Source organism: Maylandia zebra, linkage group LG3, assembly GCF_041146795.1.
Source record: "Maylandia zebra isolate NMK-2024a linkage group LG3, Mzebra_GT3a, whole genome shotgun sequence".
Taxonomy (NCBI): domain Eukaryota; kingdom Metazoa; phylum Chordata; class Actinopteri; order Cichliformes; family Cichlidae; genus Maylandia; species Maylandia zebra.
Genome location: NC_135169.1, coordinates 26,146,169 through 26,165,061, shown reverse-complemented (window position 1 = coordinate 26,165,061; position 18,893 = coordinate 26,146,169). Strand labels below are relative to the sequence as shown.

Below are 18,893 nucleotides of genomic sequence, written 5' to 3'. Positions count from 1 at the left end.
ATGTATCAAAATTAGCAGGTATGAGTCCTAATCAAATGTAGAAGCTCTGCTAGACGATTATCACCAACACAGGCACATAAAAAAAATCACAAGAAACAATGTCTGCAGTGAAACAAGACTAAAAGCAAACTATTAGCTAATATATGTTAGAAAATGCAACATTTGTGTTGGGATGTTTTTAATTAGAAACGATTAGAAGGCCAGAAAACTCCAGTACAAGATTTATGGTATATTTTTGTATTTCATCATTGAATGAATGTACAACTACCCCTACCCTGAAGCGGTGATTCTGTAGGACAGGGACCACTGGTGGAGAATAGAGGGACTGCAGGAGGCGTGTGGACAACCAAGGGAAAATAACTACTTAACTTTGACATGTTTCCATCAAACTGTCCAAGTAAATTTTTTACACAAAGATATTTTCTTTTTCCATTTTTCTACAAATCAGGCTCTGGATGGTATATAAACAAATCCCTCTGTCAAACTATAGAAGGGAATCAAACTAGAACTTTTTGATGTAAGTAAGTATGTGTGTGTAATGTAAAATTTTACAATATTAAAACAATTATTAAAATGTAACCTATATCACAATGACACTTCCTCAGTCAGTTATTGAAAAAGAGACAATATTTTAAAAACGGTGCTTTTGTTTTAAAAGTTTTTAGACTATTGGATTAAAATGTGCAAATGATGTAAGTCTTGGATTAAACACGAACAGCTTTGTATAAATGTTAAGTAGAAAAACACAGTTTCGGTGGTTTCTTTCCAGTAGTCTGACAGAAGAAATGTCATTGAAGTAAAATAGGCCAAAAGTGTTTTTTGTTTCTAATGTCTCTGTAAAGCACTTTGAATCACCTTGTTGTTGAATTGTGCTACACAAATAAACTTGCCTTGCCTTACATGTAGTGTGTAGTGTCTCATCTTTAAAAAAATAAATTGATGCATAAAAGCCCTTTTATCTGGTCTTATGAGTCTTCTGAGACCACCATTTGGTGAAAACCAACTTTTAAAGCTTAATAAAGTGGACCCATCAAGGCATACCTGTCCCAATCCCAGTACCAGCCATCTTCCCTTCCAGCTCTGTGAGAGAGGAATCTTGAAGAGAGGATTGTAGTGATGACTCTTTGGAACTTTCTTCATCTGTTCCCAAGTGGTTCTCATCTTGCTCAGGCATGTCGGGAACACTGGGAGCATTGAGAATATCATCTGGTGGGAATGTTCCTACCGGAGACCGAAGGCCCACGGGGCTGTCAGTCTGTGGCGTCTGACGGTCTGTGCTGCCATTAGTGGAGGAGTGGACTGAGGTGGGAAGAAGCAGAACATTTGGCTTCTTGGGGACTGGAGGTGGAACCTGGAAAGGATTGAGAAGGTTTCAAAGAATGAGAAATAAGGAGAGCTGTGAACTGTGAATATGTTTTTTTTAAATTGTTTGCCTTTAGAAGATACTCGATGTTTAACCATGACTTGTGTAAAAGAACAATATATTTAATTTGGTTACCTTGGGTTTCTTTTTGTCTGACAGCTCTGCCAGACAGGAGACTGTCATCCTTGAGGGTAGCGTCTTGCTCTTGTCCTGAAGTTCTGGGGCCTCCTGATTGCTGCAAGGTGAAGGAAGTGAGCCTCCATCTTCGGGGCCAAGACGAATCTCTTGGTCAACATCAAATTCAGGCTCCAAAATTGGGTCTTCCAGGAGAGGCTGAGGGTCTGGGAGAGGAGGGAGATCAAACAGGGACTGGGATAGGGGGAGGAACGATTGATCATAGGCAGTTTGTGGAGCAGCCATAGAGTTTGAATCTGACAGAATAGTGGGATTTGTTGGAGCTTGTGGTGGAGGTTTTTTGGGTTTTGGCTTTTTCATGACTTTGTAGATGTTGCCTAGAGGCACAGGTCGGTCTACAGGTGAGGCAGGAGGCGAGTCAAGCGCCAGAGGGGAAGTGGAGGAAGGAGAAGGAGACTTGAGAAGAAGGTTCATGGGCCGTTTAGGTAAGGGAGGCTTGACTGCAACAGGTGGTTTAGGTTTTGGTAGAGTGGGTGGTGGGCTGGGATCCTCGCCTATATTGCGGCCATGCTGTTCCTCTTCGATGGTGTCAGAGGCTCCATCAGGGCAGTCTTCTAGGTCTCCACGAGAAACTGAACGAAGCCGAACAGTCTTTAGCTCATTCTGGGTAACCATAGGCAGTGCCTGTGAGGAACTCGGGCTGATCTTTCCTGGCTTTGCTGCTGTCGAAGTGTCAGAATGCCGCCGGCTGGCCTTTTGTTTTGGCTTGATGGACGAAAGCTCCAGATGTGCATTCCCAGGCATTTCAAAGGACAGTCTAGACCTAGCAGCTGGATCCTTGGGTGATGGTAGAGATGATTTCCTCTCTGGGATTTTGGGGCGCATCTTACAACCTATTGTACCTGTTGTACCCACAGTCCCCTGACCTGCCAGATGACTGAGTGGAACAGTTGGGGTGGGAGTCTCTGACTGGCTGGAATAGCCACTTGATGGGGACATAAGTCCTGGAGGTTTGAAGGGGGATGATGCCTTGATGTCAGTCTCCATGGAAAGCTGTGAGGGTGATGTGGCTCTCGAGGTGGAGGGAGAGTCAAGAAGGGACTCTGAGCTACCTCTGACTTTCATACATTCGATCACTGTAGTACCTGTTGCTGTGCTGGAGCCTGACAGAGACCTGAGGAAGAGCAAAGAAGAGATGTGAAGTTTTTTTGCTAAATCAAAGTTTGCCAAACACGTTTGACAACAAAACATCCAGGATACCTATGAAATGATGTGAGAAGACATAATAAAGATGACACAATAATAATAACTTTGTAGCACAAGTACTAAACATCCATGTGTAGTTTCCTACCTGTATGGATCATTGCTCTTCCACTCCCCTAGCTGCCAGTGCGTGGGAAAAGTAATTTCTGTCTCCCCCTCCCTCTCTGGTGCCTGGACCTCTAGACTTGGAGGTCTGTCATTCCCTCCTTGGCCTGGCTCTCGCTCACCAATACTGGTTTTAGACGAGTTGGGCAGAAGGAAATCTGGCTGAAAGTCAGGGAAGTGATCCCTGGGAATGTGCAGGCTCTTTGGTCGGCCATCTCTGTAAAGACCACCTTGATGGTGTATTCTGCCCTCAGCTTGTCCAAGGTTTTTCATAAGAGAGACACTCCTCACAGGGGGTGGTGGCTTTCGTTTGGATTTTTTAAGGGAGATGGAGCGGGAACGTAGGCGCAAACGACCTTCTGTGCTGTAGTCTGAAGCTGTGATGGAGATTGTGTCAGTTGTACTTGCGCTGTCTTCTGAGCTCCCTCTAGGGTAGAGAAGGGCGTAATTCTCACCTAAGCCGAGGAAGTTGTGATGCTCTTGTTGGTGGTCCATAGTATTCCCATTTCCTGTAGATGTTATATTACCATCCGGATGGCCTATAACACCCTCTGTGAAACAAAAAGATCCAGAATCTGTGGGTGTGGAAAGGGAACGCTCTCGAAACTTGAAAGCATTCTGTGCTGCTATGGAACGTGCCGACCTCTCCCGTCCTCTCACTGCTTCGCCTCCTCCCCCTCTTCCTCCATCAACTGCAGCCCCCTCTGTCTCACTCCGCTTCCCTATGTCCATGTTATTCAATGGTCTCCGAGAAGGGTCTGTCACAGTCTTGAATGAGCTTGAATGTCCTGAGCTCACCAGCATCACCCCCTCCTGGGTCCCTCCTCCGATGATACTGTGCTGTTTGGGTGGTACCGCTGGTCCTTTGCTCTTACTGTAATTGTAAGGCTCGTTCCACGCTCCAGGAGAAAAGGTGGAACCCTTGGGTCCGTTCCAGGAAGCGGTGGGTGTATTTGAGCAGAGCAGCCCAGAATGGTCCATAGTTTCTGGGTGAAGGTGATCTGGGGCAGGCAGCCCCAAACGGTTGTCTGTAGAGAAGAGAGGGAAAGAATCAATACTCCAAAACTAATCACACCAAATTCCACTGACTGTGGACACTCTAAAATAAAAGGTTATAATAAAAACTTCTAAACATCACATATCTATCTCTAGCTCTACCCATTCAGAAAACTATTCTGACCAGAAAAGGCACAACCTGCCTTGACATCTGTAGCCTCTGGCATTAGTCCCTACACAGTGTGTATCATTTGTTTACTGCCTGACGAGAATAGCCACCATCTTTGAACAGAAGGGATGACTTACAACACCAACTGTCTGCCATCTATAATCCAGTTTTGAGATCCGCTCCCAGACACTTGGGCCATTTGACCTCAGGATATCACGTGATAGAGTGGGGCTAGGTTTTGCAATGGGTTTACCCTAAACCTTGGCTGATTGTGACCCACACCTGTTTTTACACAGGCTCGTGTGATTAGGTAGAGGATCAATAGGGAGTCCATGACCCTCTTGGAGACACTCCCATAGGGCTTAAAATCTGGGATTCTCCACCAGTTTTCTTCTTTTAACGAAAGAAGTTTCAGACTTTCTTTGAAAGAAGTTCTTTCTTAGAACTTCTTTCTTTCAGACTCTTTTCTTTTTCATGCTCCTTACACTACAATGACCTAGATGACCAAGCACCTTCACAGACATACTTTCCTGCCTAACAAACCTCCATGCTTAAAAGATACATACAAGGCAACATATTAACAAGAAAAACATATATAAACTTCTCTGACCTTTCCTTCTAAGGAGGGAAAGCGGATCAAAAACATTCTTTTTTGCAAGTGAGATAGAATCACACCAGAACTTGGTCAGAATCCAATATTCCATGCTTTAAGCTATGTGCTGTGGTATAACCACAGAACAAATAAGCATCTATGGACATGTTTTAGCTGTTCCTCGAGATGAAATGCTAAATCATAACTTATAGAACTGAAAAGTTGAGAGCATTTCTTCACTGTCTGATGTGCAAAGATGTTTTTCATCTTCACTTGACTGGATTTGGCAAGAGTTTGATTTTTCAACTGACTGGCTGAAGTTAATAGACAGATGGTTCTTTCGAACGCGTGCCATTTTGCAAGTATGGCTTCACAGATGGTTCTGTAACAAGTTATCTGGTGTGACAGGTTACCATATCATGCCAACCAAATGCCCCTTCACAGCAACAAACCTACCACATTCACCCACTGTAAGGATTGAGGGGTCAGTTTTTTTCCCCTTAATTTGTTACATAGGCCTAATAGTACATTCTCAACAATGCATATTCGTCCTGCAACAAAGGATTAGTTCTTAATTCAAGAACAACTGAAACACATTTTTAAATGTCAAATGTGGCTTCTTCTGCTTTTGTCTTCTTCTCACCAAAATTATGGGCTTATTCAGATGAAGCTGATTAAATGAACCCTTGATGCCCTGTGTTTAAATGTCCTCATTGAAGTAAATAAACCAGCAAGGAATGAAAAGATAATGGCTAAAGGCATAGCTGTTCTTCACTAGGAAACATTGATTAGTGCAAATCCAGGGGAAATAAATTATTAATTCAGCATTAGTTTGTGTAATTTTCTTTGCTTAATTAAACCTTTGGTGGATAGATAGCTGACTACCTTTGTATATTGGCCGTACTGCAGAAAGCAGTTATTAGTCATACACCTTTGCTTTGGGGCATTACCGTAGTTTTCGGGTCATAAGCCGCCCTTTTTTCCCACACTGTGAACACTGCGGCCTATAATGACGTGCGGCTAATGCATATATTTTTTTATGCGGCCAAAAACAATTTGCCTGGTAACAGTAGACCAATAAAATAGATAAGTAGTAAATATACGGTATATATTTTTACGTGTTGTTAAGAAACGTTGTAATGTTGTTTGTGCACCGTTCCGTAAAAAAACCATAAGCAACGTAATTTGTGTGTCACCGATACGTACGTATACTTAAAGGTAGCTGTGTTACAGGTGCTGTTCGAGGAAAAAAAAGCATTTGCAGTATGTATTTTTGTATGTTACCATAACGTTTATGTTACCATGGTTATGTTACCCTATGGAATAAATTAAACATTAAAAATCCTCACGTGTTATATTTCTGTGTAAATATCTCATATTACAAGTGAAACGCATATGGCTTAAAATCCGGTGCGGCCTGTACAAGTACAAAATTGATTTTCTTTCTAAAATTAGAGCATGCGGCTTTTAATCAGGTGCGCTCTGTAGTCCGGGATTTACAGTACATTATTTATTATAGCCTAAAATCTGCAACATTATACCAGATAGCCCAATAAAATTAGCTGGTGAAGTATTTGGCAAACAAGCTTAACTAATAGCCTACTTTTGCTATTAGTGTTAACAATCAAACAAGCAAGCTAATGCTAAATAACTCTTAGCTCTCTTTTGAGTTTAAATATTGTGTTTATGGTAGATTGTTTTTAATGTGGTAGCTAGCGTTACTCTGTGTTGGTGCTGTAGGCTAGTAACAACCATCAAAATCCCATGGTAATCATTTGAAAAAGGGTCTTTCTCCGACTGGTTGGCAAGCGGTTGCTGGGGAGTGCTAGCTGTCACTAGGGGAAACTGGTCGCAAAGAGGTATTGCAGTTTTGCAGATGTGTGACAACTAACAATGTGATGTTAACTTGTTAACATGTTAACTTCCATTTTGGATGTCACAATCTTGGTGACATTGTGGGAATAAGTGAAAAAGGCCCCACTCACACAGGCTAAAAGACTGGTTAGTCACCCCATGGCAACCACCCGTTACTACGGAAAAATGTGTATTCTGCCAACTGACTTGCAAAAAAACTCTTTCTGATTGCTTTGGTTGCTAGCTGGTGGAGGCGGTTTCACTTAGTTCTGCAAGTTGAAGTGAAACTGAAATGAAGACTGTCCAGCTTCATAGAAGAACCTTCTCCATTCACCGTTTACATCACAATTTTCAACTTTCACTACAGCTCAGGGAGCAAATCATTAACCCTTTAAGACCTACCATAGAACCAAGTCTGCCAGAGCTTATCTTTATATTTTTACATGCTGTAGTGCCATTTTTGGGAGCGTTTCAAGTTGCTATACATCAATACAACTGTTATAGCCCAAATTTTAATAATATGTATGCATTAAGTCCATAGTAACTACATAAATTGCAAAAAAGTGCAATAAACTACAAAAAAATTGAAAATCATTTTTGTTTTTTTTTACATTTCTAGTTAGAGAAATTTAAGAGGTTTATCCCTCAAAACTGCAAATACAAAAAAGTTGCACAAAAAAGTTTCCAACAACAGGAAATTTATTTTGAGTGTCTTCATAATTTTATTTTTGAGATACACCAATTTTTATATACTACAGGAAAAACGAAAATAAATATTATAATGCAAATTTGCAAAGAAAACAGCATGTGCATCAAAATAAACTATTTCCAGCAGTGCAATATGAGTTTTAAGCATCCCAGAAACTATTCAGAAAAGCATAAAGTCAACATGACTCTTAAAAATACCAGTATAGGCTTATAAGGCCCCGAAGGTAAAAAACTACATTTTCCGCAAAAATGACATCACTTCCGGTTTTGGGCAAGTAATGGGGAGCATGCGATAGTTCCCGCTGACGTCTATTCCAACGTAGGAAGTGTTTTGAACAGCTGATTGGATCGGCAAAGCCTGTTTCTGGAATATTATGTTTTTGTTGCTGCAAGTGCTTTTTATGCAATTTTTGCAAAGCTATATGTGGAAGGAAAACGTGTTCTAGGGCAAGCTGATGGCATAAGATGTAAGTACAACTCCTCCGGTTTCATATGCAAAACAAATTATTGTGCCAGTTTACAGGGTTTCGGTTCTACAGGGATTTAAAAATAGTTACGCCCACTCTGACCAGTTTTAAAGGATTAATATCTGCAAACAAGTTTGTGTCTTCCATGTAAACTATGGGCAACAGTAGCAACTGCTAGCAACCGAAGCAATCACAAGGAGGTTTTTACAGCCAGTTTCACCTCAAAAAACCCAGCAACCACTCACTAACCAGTCGAGCAGTCCAGGTTTTTGCTTTTGCTGAGTTTGTCAAGGACCAGCCTGTCTCTAGGCCTGCGTGACTATGCCTTAAAAAGAAAGGAGAACATTTTTCTTTTAAAACTGTATGTAAATCCATAATCAATGACAAAATAAACACACATTTGTCATGTTTGTTGAACAAAAAACATAATTCAAACAAAAGAAAATGTCCTGCTATTGCATACATTTCTTTTATTTAAAGAGTACAGTGGGGCAAAAAAGTATTTAGTCAGCCACCGATTGTGCAAGTTCCCCCACCTAAAATGATGACAGAGGTCAGTAATTTGCACCAGAGGTACACTTCAACTGTGAGAGACAGAATGTGAAAAAAAATCCATGAATCCACATGGTAGGATTTGTAAAGAATTTATTCGTAAATCAGGGTGGAAAATAAGTATTTGGTCAATAACAAAAATACAACTCAATACTTTGTAACATAACCTTTGTTGGCAATAACAGAGGTCAAACGTTTACTATAGGTCTTTACCAGGTTTGCACACACAGTAGCTGGTATTTTGGCCCATTCCTCCATGCAGATCTTCTCGAGAGCAGTGATGTTTTGGGGCTGTCGCCGAGCAACACGGACTTTCAACTCCCGCCACAGATTTTCTATGGGGTTGAGGTCTGGAGACTGGCTAGGCCACTCCAGGACTTTCAAATGCTTCTTACAGAGCCACTCCTTTGTTGCCCGGGCGGTGTGTTTTGGATCATTGTCATGTTGGAAGACCCAGCCTCGTTTCATCTTCAAAGTTCTCACTGATGGAAGGAGGTTTTGGCTCAAAATCTCACGATACATGGCCCCATTCATTCTGTCCTTAACACGGATCAGTCGTCCTGTCCCCTTGGCAGAAAAACAGCCCCATAGCATGATGTTTCCACCCCCATGCTTCACAGTAGGTATGGTGTTCTTGGGATGCAACTCAGTATTCTTCTTCCTCCAAACACGATGAGTTGAGTTTATACCAAAAAGTTCTACTTTGGTTTCATCTGACCACATGACATTCTCCCAATCCTCTGCTGTATCATCCATGTGCTCTCTGGCAAACTTCAGACGGGCCTGGACATGCACTGGCTTCAGCAGCGGAACACGTCTGGCACTGCGGGATTTGATTCCCTGCCGTTGTAGTGTGTTACTGATGGTGACCTTTGTTACTTTGGTCCCAGCTCTCTGCAGGTCATTCACCAGGTCCCCCCGTGTGGTTCTGGGATCTTTGCTCACCGTTCTCATGATCATTTTGACCCCACGGGATGAGATCTTGCGTGGAGCCCCAGATCGAGGGAGATTATCAGTGGTCTTGTATGTTTTCCATTTTCTGATGATTGCTCCCACAGTTGATTTTTTCACACCAAGCTGCTTGCCTATTGTAGATTCACTCTTCCCAGTCTGGTGCAGGTCTACAATACTTTTCCTGGTGTCCTTCGAAAGCTCTTTGGTCTTGGCCATGGTGGAGTTTGGAGTCTGACTGTTTGAGGCTGTGGACAGGTATCTTTTATACAGATGATGAGTTCAAAGAGGTGCCATTCATACAGGTAACGAGTGGGGGACAGAAAAGCTTCTTACAGAAGACGTTACAGGTCTGTGAGAGCCAGAGATTTTCCTTGTTTGAGGTGACCAAATACTTATTTTCCACCCTGATTTACGAATAAATTCTTTACAAATCCTACCATGTGAATTCATGGATTTTTTTTTCACATTCTGTCTCTCACAGTTGAAGTGTACCTCTGGTGCAAATTACTGACCTCTGTCATCATTTTAAGTGGGGGAACTTGCACAATCGGTGGCTGACTAAATACTTTTTTGCCCCACTGTATTTAAAGTGGGCGGGAAAAAAAAATGATAGTCTTTCCACAGCCAAGAACTGTTCAGTGCTACTAACAGCAATACTAGAGTTTTATCTGAAATACGAGAAGTTCATGAGTATAGGAATTTCATTCTGACATTCCCAGATTCTTTTTTTTCTCTCTCTTTCTCTTGTCTTTGAAGGTTGCGGCACACTTTATGTGAGGAGTAATAAGATCTGCACCATGGAGGGAGGGTAAAGAGCTCCCTATTATGGTCTCACACACACACCTGCAGGTAAGGTTGTGTCGAGGTCAGAGTGTGTCTTCCTCAGTGGGAGATTCTGGTGCGGTGTGTCAGTAACAGGCTCCAGGGAGTGGGGCTGGTGGGGGAAAGGGTCCCCGGGAGAGGGGGAAGGGGACGGAGAGTGCTGGAGAAGATCAACACCGTGGAATTTCAATCCTCTCCCTTCACCTGCAAGAGGAAGACAGCAGCAAGAAGGTCAGCAGGAGGGTGGGAAGACTAATTTTACCTGACACGCATTAAATTAAATAAAACAATAAATCCAATCATGTTGTTGACATGGCAATAAAGTATTAGATTATGGCTCTTGAGAGACAGCGATGTGAAGGCAGATCATTTGATATGATTTCAAGTCTCTCTTAAAAGGCTGCAGTGCTTTCCTCTCACAACTCTCGTTAACACAAACATGATTTACTGCTTCTATTAAACATTCACTCAGGTCACTTTAGTGAGACACAGTGTCAACCATAACTCTGTATTTGCATCAGGAGGCAACTTTTGGAGGTGAAAAAGGAAGAAAATGTGGGAACTGCCATTTCTCTAGTGGCCACTTCCCTGGTGAAGATGACCTGCTGAAGTTCAAAGTGAGCATTAGGAAGGGGAAGAAAGATGATTTAAGTGATTTTCCATGTTGTTGGTGCCAGATGGGTTGATCCATTTCAGAAATCTTGATCTGCGGAGATTTTTCCAATGACCATCTCTAGGGTTTACAGAGGATGGTGTGCAAATAAGCAAATATCCACTGAGCAGCAGTCCTCTGGGGGAAAATGCTTTGTTGATACCCAGAGGTCAGAGGAGAAAAGACTGCTTTGAACAGACAGGAACTCAAATAACCGATCGTTACAGCCAAGATACGGAGAAGAGCATCTCTGAATTTGTAACACATCAAAGTTCGAAGGAGTTGGGCTACAGCAGGAGAAGACCAGACTGGGTGACAGGTAAGAAGAGGACACACAGGCTCCCCAAAACTGGACAGTAGAAGACTGGAAAAATGCTGCCTGGTTTGATGAGTCATGATCTCTGCTGCAACATTTGGATGGTAGGTTTTGGGCATCTTCTGATGGCTGCAGCAGGATAACACACTGCATCTCAAAGCTCAAATCAGAATCAGAATCAGAATACTTTATTGATCCCTGGGGGAAATTATTTTTTGTTACAGTGCTCCATTTTAAACCAACATTAAGATAAGACAGACAATACGCTAACTAAGAATAGTACAATATATACATATATATACATACATACATACATAAGTCACTTATAAATAAATATTTGGAAAAGAAACATGTGTAGTTGTAGCAGCAACAGTGTGTTAAGTGGATGCGTTGTACAGGGAGATGGCCACAGGCAGGAATGATTTCCTGTGTCGTTCAGTGGTGCTTTTCGGTAATCTCAGTCTCTCACTGAACGAGCTCCTGTGACTGACCAACATGTCATGGAGTGGGTGGGAGGTGTTATCCAACATTGTCTTTATCTTGGACAGCATCCTCCTCTCCGACACCACCTTGAGGGAGTCCAGCTCCATCCCCACAACATTGCTGGCCTTACGGATCAGTTTATTAAGTCTGTTGGCATCTGCGACCCTCAGCCTGCTCCCCCAGCATGCAACAGCATAGAGGATCGCACTGGCCACCACAGACTCATAGAAAATCCTCAGCATTTTCTGGCAGATGTTGAAGGACCTCAGTCGCCTCAAAAAATAGAGACGACTCTGGCCCTTCCTGTAAAGTGCTGTGGTGTTTTTAGCCCAGTCCAGTTTATTGTCAATGTGTACTCCAAGGTATTTATAGTCCTCCACAAATACCTTGGAGTACACATTGACAATAAACTGGTGTGCGGTCATGTGCGGTCGACAAATCTGCAGCAGCTGCGTGATGCCGTCATGTGAACGTGGACCCAAATCTGTGAGCAATGCTTCCAGCACCTTGTTGAATCTTTGCCACAATGAATTAAGGCAGCTCTAAAGAAAAAAGGGAGTACACCCAGTACTAGAAAGATGTATTTCTACATTTCTTTTTCTAAATTTCTATATTATCTGTCTAATTCTCTCAGCTTACAAAACTCTCATACAATTGCTAGAGGCATTGACAACACTTCAGGTGATAAGACTAAGAAAAGAATTCAAAACTCAGGTAGCAGTTTAGGCAAATTTGCGAGTAAAACAAAGTCAAGTGGAAGTCCAATTCTCCCAACAATGCTTTTTGGTTGATACCGCCTGAATATTTTTCACTATAAAGAGATTTCAAATCAAGACTGTTTACATAAATAGTGTCTAATTAAAGATGCATTAAGAACTCTGTTGATTTGCCCTTTTAATATTAACGTTTACTCTAAAATAGGATACAATTAATGTCACAGAGTTGCCTGAAGTTGGTAGTTGTTTCCACTCTTCTTTATTTCCTGTCGCACAATTGCTAATACTTCAAGTGTCCACTGTTTAAAGTTGCCTCTGACTCAGCAAGTGTTTGAGAAGTGGCATAAGCAACACTCGATGAGTTCATCTCAGCTGAACAAGTGGAGAAGACTTTGCAGCTTTCAGTTTCATCATCACCATAATGACTCCTGTACATGCATTACATTTTAATCCAGACGGGCTCAAGGCAGACACGACGGAGAAACCTGCTGCTCTGTTCTAGCGCACTTCCCGTCTCCCTAATGTGTTTTGTGTGAGAACATGAATCCAGTGAGTCACTGGTGGCAGCAGGCACCTAGCTGGTTACCTTAATGACATACAGCGCCGTTTCTCACCCATCCCATTAAGCTATCAGCCTCGTTTTAGAGCAACAGTCATATCGAGCTCAGCCTGCTGCTAAAATTTATGTCCAACAATGAAATTGTGCCACTTGATGAAGCTCTTTTAAGAGGACTGCGGTACTAAAAATCAATAAGTCAAGAAAGCAAATAAACAAACTGGAGCCAAATCAGCCCACTATTACCCACCCTGTGCCAAAGCAAACTTAAGGAACATGGCCGTACCGCTGACACTGACAGCTGTCACCAAGCACTCAAAACAGATCTCCTTCACATTTGGAAGTCAGATGAGTCCAGCTCACCCTCCTTCCATTTTTCTTCCCCCAGCTGTGTCCCTCTTGCAGCAGCCTGTACGAATTATGCCTCCAGGCACTTAACAACACAGAATTACAAACCTTTGATCTGTTTGAGAGAGCAAACAGAAAACTAATGGCAGATATTTGATGCCCAAACTAAACATTTACAGAAAAATCAACAGATAAAGATGAATTATGCAAAGCTCAAAGGCGCAGAACAACAAAGGAAATGCGACTGAACCTAACATGATTAAGACTTGATGGCATGGCTCTGTTTTAGACATCAGTGACAACAGAGCTGATTAAAATCCCAGCATGAATAGTGCTACTGGTTTGTGAAGCCTCAAGATGAGCGTCTCTGCCAGAATCATCTTGGTTGCAAAAGCACCGATGTGACAACAAGGGTAGGGTCTAACAGCGAACTGGCTAATAACCTCTGATCGACAGATCTTTGGCCAATGAGCATGCGGTTTCATATCACAGCTAATCCTACATTTTGAAACACTTTATGACCAAGATTTACTAAACAGACTTGTTTATTTTATTCAGTGTGATCCAAAATGAGTGACTGAGCTCATGCATCCAGCAGAAAAATGTCCAACAAGGTCGAATCAGAACCACATCTATCACCATCTTGTGGCCTGGAGATAGAATGCAGGATTAATGTGCTTCCTCACTGGCTTCATTTTTCTGACCCAGAAGCTGTGCCCATGTGTTTTACTGTCTGTGGTTGCAAAGCAGCTTGCAGATGCACAGCAAATTCAATACTGAATGAGATTTGTCAGTAGGTTGAGCAAAGTCATCTCATATAGCAACTGTGGTAGAGCGGTTTCTTTCAGCTGGAAGATGAGTGGGTCGAGCCCTGGTTTGATCCCCTGCTCCTGCATGTTGAAGCATCATTGGGCAAGATACCGAACCCTAAGTTGCCTCCGATGTGTCTGTCAGTCCACGAGTGCCCGTGAATGTCAGATAAGATGCCTGAGCGTAACTTTTTTTTTGTATGAATGTGTGTGAGGTCGGTTGAATGAGTTTTTTTTTCTTAATTACTTTTTTTTTTATAAATAAACACATCTTCTTACATATTGTTCAATGAAATCCCTGATGTGTGACACTTGCATAAACCAATCCTGCAGCTTCTGAACTATAAGACATGCTCCATGTGACAATGTTTTTTTTTTTCCAGTGAGCTGATTTATTGACTTTCTTTTATAAGAAACCAGGTTTCCATAACTAGGTAGAGTATTAGGGAAACCTGGTTTCTCCAGGATAAGTTCACCTGGGAAAATTGACCGCTGATTCCTTTGTTCCATTAGCAGGTAGAAAGTTTTGTAATTATTTTTTACAAGCATGTTCCTGCTTAATTGCCCTAACGGTCTACAGCACACAGTGTATTAAATTATGTGGCCATAAACATCTTGACGCTGCTTAAAAACTATTTAAAAATAAAGAAAACAGTAACAAACTGCTGCTGCAGTTGCTTAGAAGAAACTTTACAGCAGGTATCTCTAACTTTTGCAACTGCTAATGTGAGCTAGTGTGACTTTTGTGAATGCTAAACCAGCATTAAAATGCTCTAAAACTCGAGGTTTAGTGAGCAACTTTGTCTGGAGCTTTCAGCTGTGTCCCATGACCAGCTAATCATTTTAACAAAGACGCTCAAAACTTGAACCCAGAAATTTAAATCCAACCTTTTCCAAAGCGCTGATCAACAGTCATTGGCTGTCCCATTAAAATAATTTTTAAAAGGGACACTTGAACTCTCTTTAATGGCACAACTGTATTTGGATGTGTAATAATGATTCCTGCTGTTACTTAGATGTCTGAAATAAACATGCTTTTATCACCATCTTAACATTTGGAAACCTTTTGCTTGGCAAATCATCAAACTAATAACTCTAATCATCAAAACTTCCTGACACTTTCTGCTTCTAAATCTTTGGGCACTCTAAATCTTTTTTCCCCCTAACAACAGCAAACCTGGATTCATGATTTAAGAAAAAGTCCTGACTCCTTCCGCTCTTCTGCTTTACTCATTGACTAACCTGCCCGTTTTTCCACCTGTCCTTTTATCTCTCCATCTTTCCAAGAGCCTATTCCCTTCAGTTATTCATCCTCTGTTTATTTTTGCAACAGTCTCCCTATTTAGCTCATTCACTGACTGCCACTCAATCTGCGTTCCCCTCTGTGCATGAATAAGCACGAGTGTTTGAGTCGGAGCATCTCCAGCTTTCCAGCAGAGAGGCTAAAGCTGTGACTCAGCCGTGGAGTGGAGCTAAATACGACTTCCTGTCTGACTGTCATGCATTCACCCACTTCCTGCTGGTGTGGGTCCCTCTGTAACGCCGACACCATAGTGACAATTTTGCATCCTCCAGTCTTGGCTAGCTAACTTTCCTACTTGAATATTCAGAGCAGTTCCCACTTTCAAGATCGGTCTCACCAAGCTGTTATTAGCAGGCTGTAAGTCTTCTTGTTGCTTCTGTGGGCATCACTAACAGACTCTGTTTAAACTATCAGCCTTCCACCAGTTACAAATCCTAATGTCTCCTCAGTATAAGCCTTGTTAAACTGCTCAGCTGCCTGCATGCAGTGAGTCTTAAGGACACAGAGGTTAGAATAGCTTTGGGCAAGAGAGAGAAACATGACAATCACAAAATACCACGTAACCTTACAGTATATTACAAGTTTCTAACAATTCTCATGACATAAAATAACATATAAGAGTGTTTTCAGTTTAAAAGTAGGACAACGTTGGGATCTAAGCAGAGTGATGGAGGCAAAAACGCACCAGACTGTTGCCTTAACAGCACACATCATTCAGACTTTATCTTTTGGACTTAAAACCTTTAAGAAATCAACATTAACATTCCAGCTAATGCCATAATGGTTTCTGGAGTGATAAGTGACCATATATTTGTAAAGAAGGGTGGATTCCTAAGTTATCGGCTAATGCTAGCAAGCTTGGCTAGCAAGCTACATGTATAACCTGCATGAGGGAAACATGCACAAAAACACCAGCCAATCACTGCTAGCGAACAGGCTAATGGAATACTAGGTGAGGACTGGCAGAAAAGCTATGACCCTAATTTTAAGCTAACAAATGTCAAATGGATGGATTTGAAATTGGTTTTTTTTTTTCAATCATAACTTGTGAAGTTGTTATGAAGGAAGAAATTATCCATAGAGAGACTCAGAGAAAAACAGTTTTTCCTGTCACACTATAAACACGTTTTAAGTCAGGTTTCCTTGGCCCGTCACTGTACAATTGACTGCTAAGCCCCATCCACACAGACCTAGAAACCAGTCAGTATACTGTGAACAGCTGCAGTTGCAAGTGTGAAAAGTGCAAGTGTGAAACTTGTTGCAAAGAGGTATTTGGGTGCTTCACTATGAATCTTTTACTAATTGCTTTTATCACTAGCAGGTTGCCACCATCAGCAAAAGTTTGCATGCGTCCCAGATTGTAGTGAAAGCATGAAAAGTACAACACAAACTAAAAAACCAAACTTACATGTGTAGCCCACTGTTCCTGCCTAGTTGCCCTAACGGTCTACAGCACACAGTGTTTTAAATTATGTGATCATAAACATCTTGACGCTGCTTAAAAACTATTTAAAAATAAAGAAAACAGTAACAAACTGCTGCTGCAGTTGCTTAGAGGAAACATTACAGCAACTGCTAATGTGACTTTTTTGACAGGGAATGCTAAACCAGCATTAAAATGCTCTAAAACTCGAGGTTTAGTGAGCAACTTTGTCTGGAGCTTTCAGCTGTGTCCCATGACCAGCTAATCATTTTAACAAAGACGCTCAAAACTTCAACCCAGAGATTTAAATCCAACCTTCTCCAAAGTGCTGATCAACAGTCATTGGCTGTCCCATTAAAACAAAAGACACTTTGCTTTAAAATCAAAGCTGCACCTTTGAAACTAGGTGGTTGTGGTGATAAGGGACAACTTTAACTTTGGAGAGGAATATTCTCCACCTCTTGTTTGCATTCCAGCACAACTCGGCGAGTAAATCTCGAGTGTCTGTAGGTAAGTCGGCCTCTTCCAGGCAAAATGCAGGTGACAGCAGAAATCTGCTAGGACAAAACAATCACAAGGAGATTTTTGGTGCAGCACTTTCTTTATGAATGTTTTTTCCCAGAAACAGCCAGCAACTTCCAGCCACTCGCCAACCAGTCGAGCATAAAGCGGTTAGCGAGTGCCAAACAGTTATCGACTCAACAGACTATGTCTGTTAAACCAAGTCTTAATTCAACATCATAAGTTGTTACTTGGTTTAGGGTTTAGGAAGAGAATGCTTTGTGGTATAGCACAGCCTTTTGCAATGTTAAACAGCACTTCACCACAGTTCAGTGCTACATATTTAACTTTATGACATCAATATGAGCAATCTTACAGCTTGAACAAACAACCTGTAGGGGTGCGTTGGTTTAAATGACAATCCCATCTTTGCATTGAAGTTTCGGCTCTGTAAACAGTAACCGACAAAAGATGAATTATCACAATGAAGACTTCTAAAGCTCAAACAGAACCACTGAAGGTGAAGCAGTGCCATATGTTTATACTAGAAAAAAACTGTAAAATTAAGTGTTTCAGAAATTCATAATTTCCTCTTATTAACATCAGCACCTTCCCCCTCAGTTTATAAGTGTTACACAGCATCTAACCCTCTACGGTGTTGGAATAAATAACAAATAACTTCCTGTGTTATTCAGCTACTGCTGACCCTGGCTTATCATCTATCTTACTGTTTGCACTGAATGCCATCAAGGGATGCATCTAAATTGCAGCTCACTAAATGGATTCATCTTGTGACAAAGGGCACAGCGTGGAGCTGAGAGGATTTTCAGAAGTTTTTCAAAAGTTCCACCCCCTGTCAGATTCCTTGTAGTTGGAGGGGCTCCAGGTAAGCCAAGAGGATTAGACCGTCGGCAGCTCAGCAGCAGGAATGCCTGTCTCTCACTCTCTGTCTCTCTCCACTAAAGCTCTCAGACTTTCTGCATTCTTCATTCATAAGTGCATTCAGAAACCATCTGATTCGGGGTCTGGGACTGTTTTGCTCTTTTTATAGGAAACAGCAGCATTTGCACTAAACTCCTCGCTTATGTCCAAGCCTCATTAGCTGTTATTTTTGTAGGATTATTGACAGATTTACAAAATAAACAACTGCTAAATTATTTGAATTGTGAGGTTAAAAAAATGTTACTTTGACTAGATAAAAACTGAAGAGTCCATCTTCAGATAAGCGTTCTGTGTCATTATCCACAAATTAAGACAACTGTGGAACAATGGTGAACATTCCCAGGAGTGGCCATCCTACCACAAAAAGCACTGTAGGCCTCCTTTGCCTCACGACTCAGCAATAACTCAAATGTGACAGGTTACATGGGAAAACCACTGCTGACCAAAAAGAACAGGACAGCTTGTCTCACATTTGCTAAAAAAACCCATATCTGTGATTCCCCAAACCTTTGGGAAAATATTCTGTGGACAGAAGTTGAAATCCCGTTACATGTGGCATAAAACTAACGCTCAAAACATCTTCATATAACGGTCAAGCATGGTGGTGGTGGTGCGATAGTTGGGGGCTGCTTTGATGCTTCAGAAGCTGGATAATTTGCTGTAATTGATGGAAACGTGAAATATGCTCTCAACCAGAAAATCCTGAAGGAGAATGACCGACCATCAGTATATGCCCCGATCCTAAATACACCAGCTCTTTTCCCTTAAAACTGCACTTTGCTAACCATCCCATATATATATATATATATATATATATATATATATATATATATATATATATATATATATATATATTTGAAGTAT

At 41.5% G+C, this 18,893-nt stretch overlaps 1 protein-coding gene across 3 annotated transcripts in view; it reads right to left on the bottom strand.

The window, feature by feature from the left end:
* Positions 1 to 18,893, bottom strand: part of nhsl2 (NHS-like 2) — a 231,083-nt gene that overhangs the window by 8,951 nt on the left and 203,239 nt on the right. For all 3 annotated transcript variants that reach the window (XM_004573397.4, XM_004573399.6, XM_004573400.5), the window contains exons 5-8: positions 10,002 to 10,184; positions 2,850 to 3,894; positions 1,499 to 2,672; positions 1,042 to 1,351 (exon numbers count right to left, since the gene is read on the bottom strand). In XM_004573397.4, coding sequence (XP_004573454.2) covers positions 1,042 to 1,351; positions 1,499 to 2,672; positions 2,850 to 3,894; positions 10,002 to 10,184 — 2,712 coding nt within the window. The remainder of the gene's footprint in view (positions 1 to 1,041; positions 1,352 to 1,498; positions 2,673 to 2,849; positions 3,895 to 10,001; positions 10,185 to 18,893) is intronic.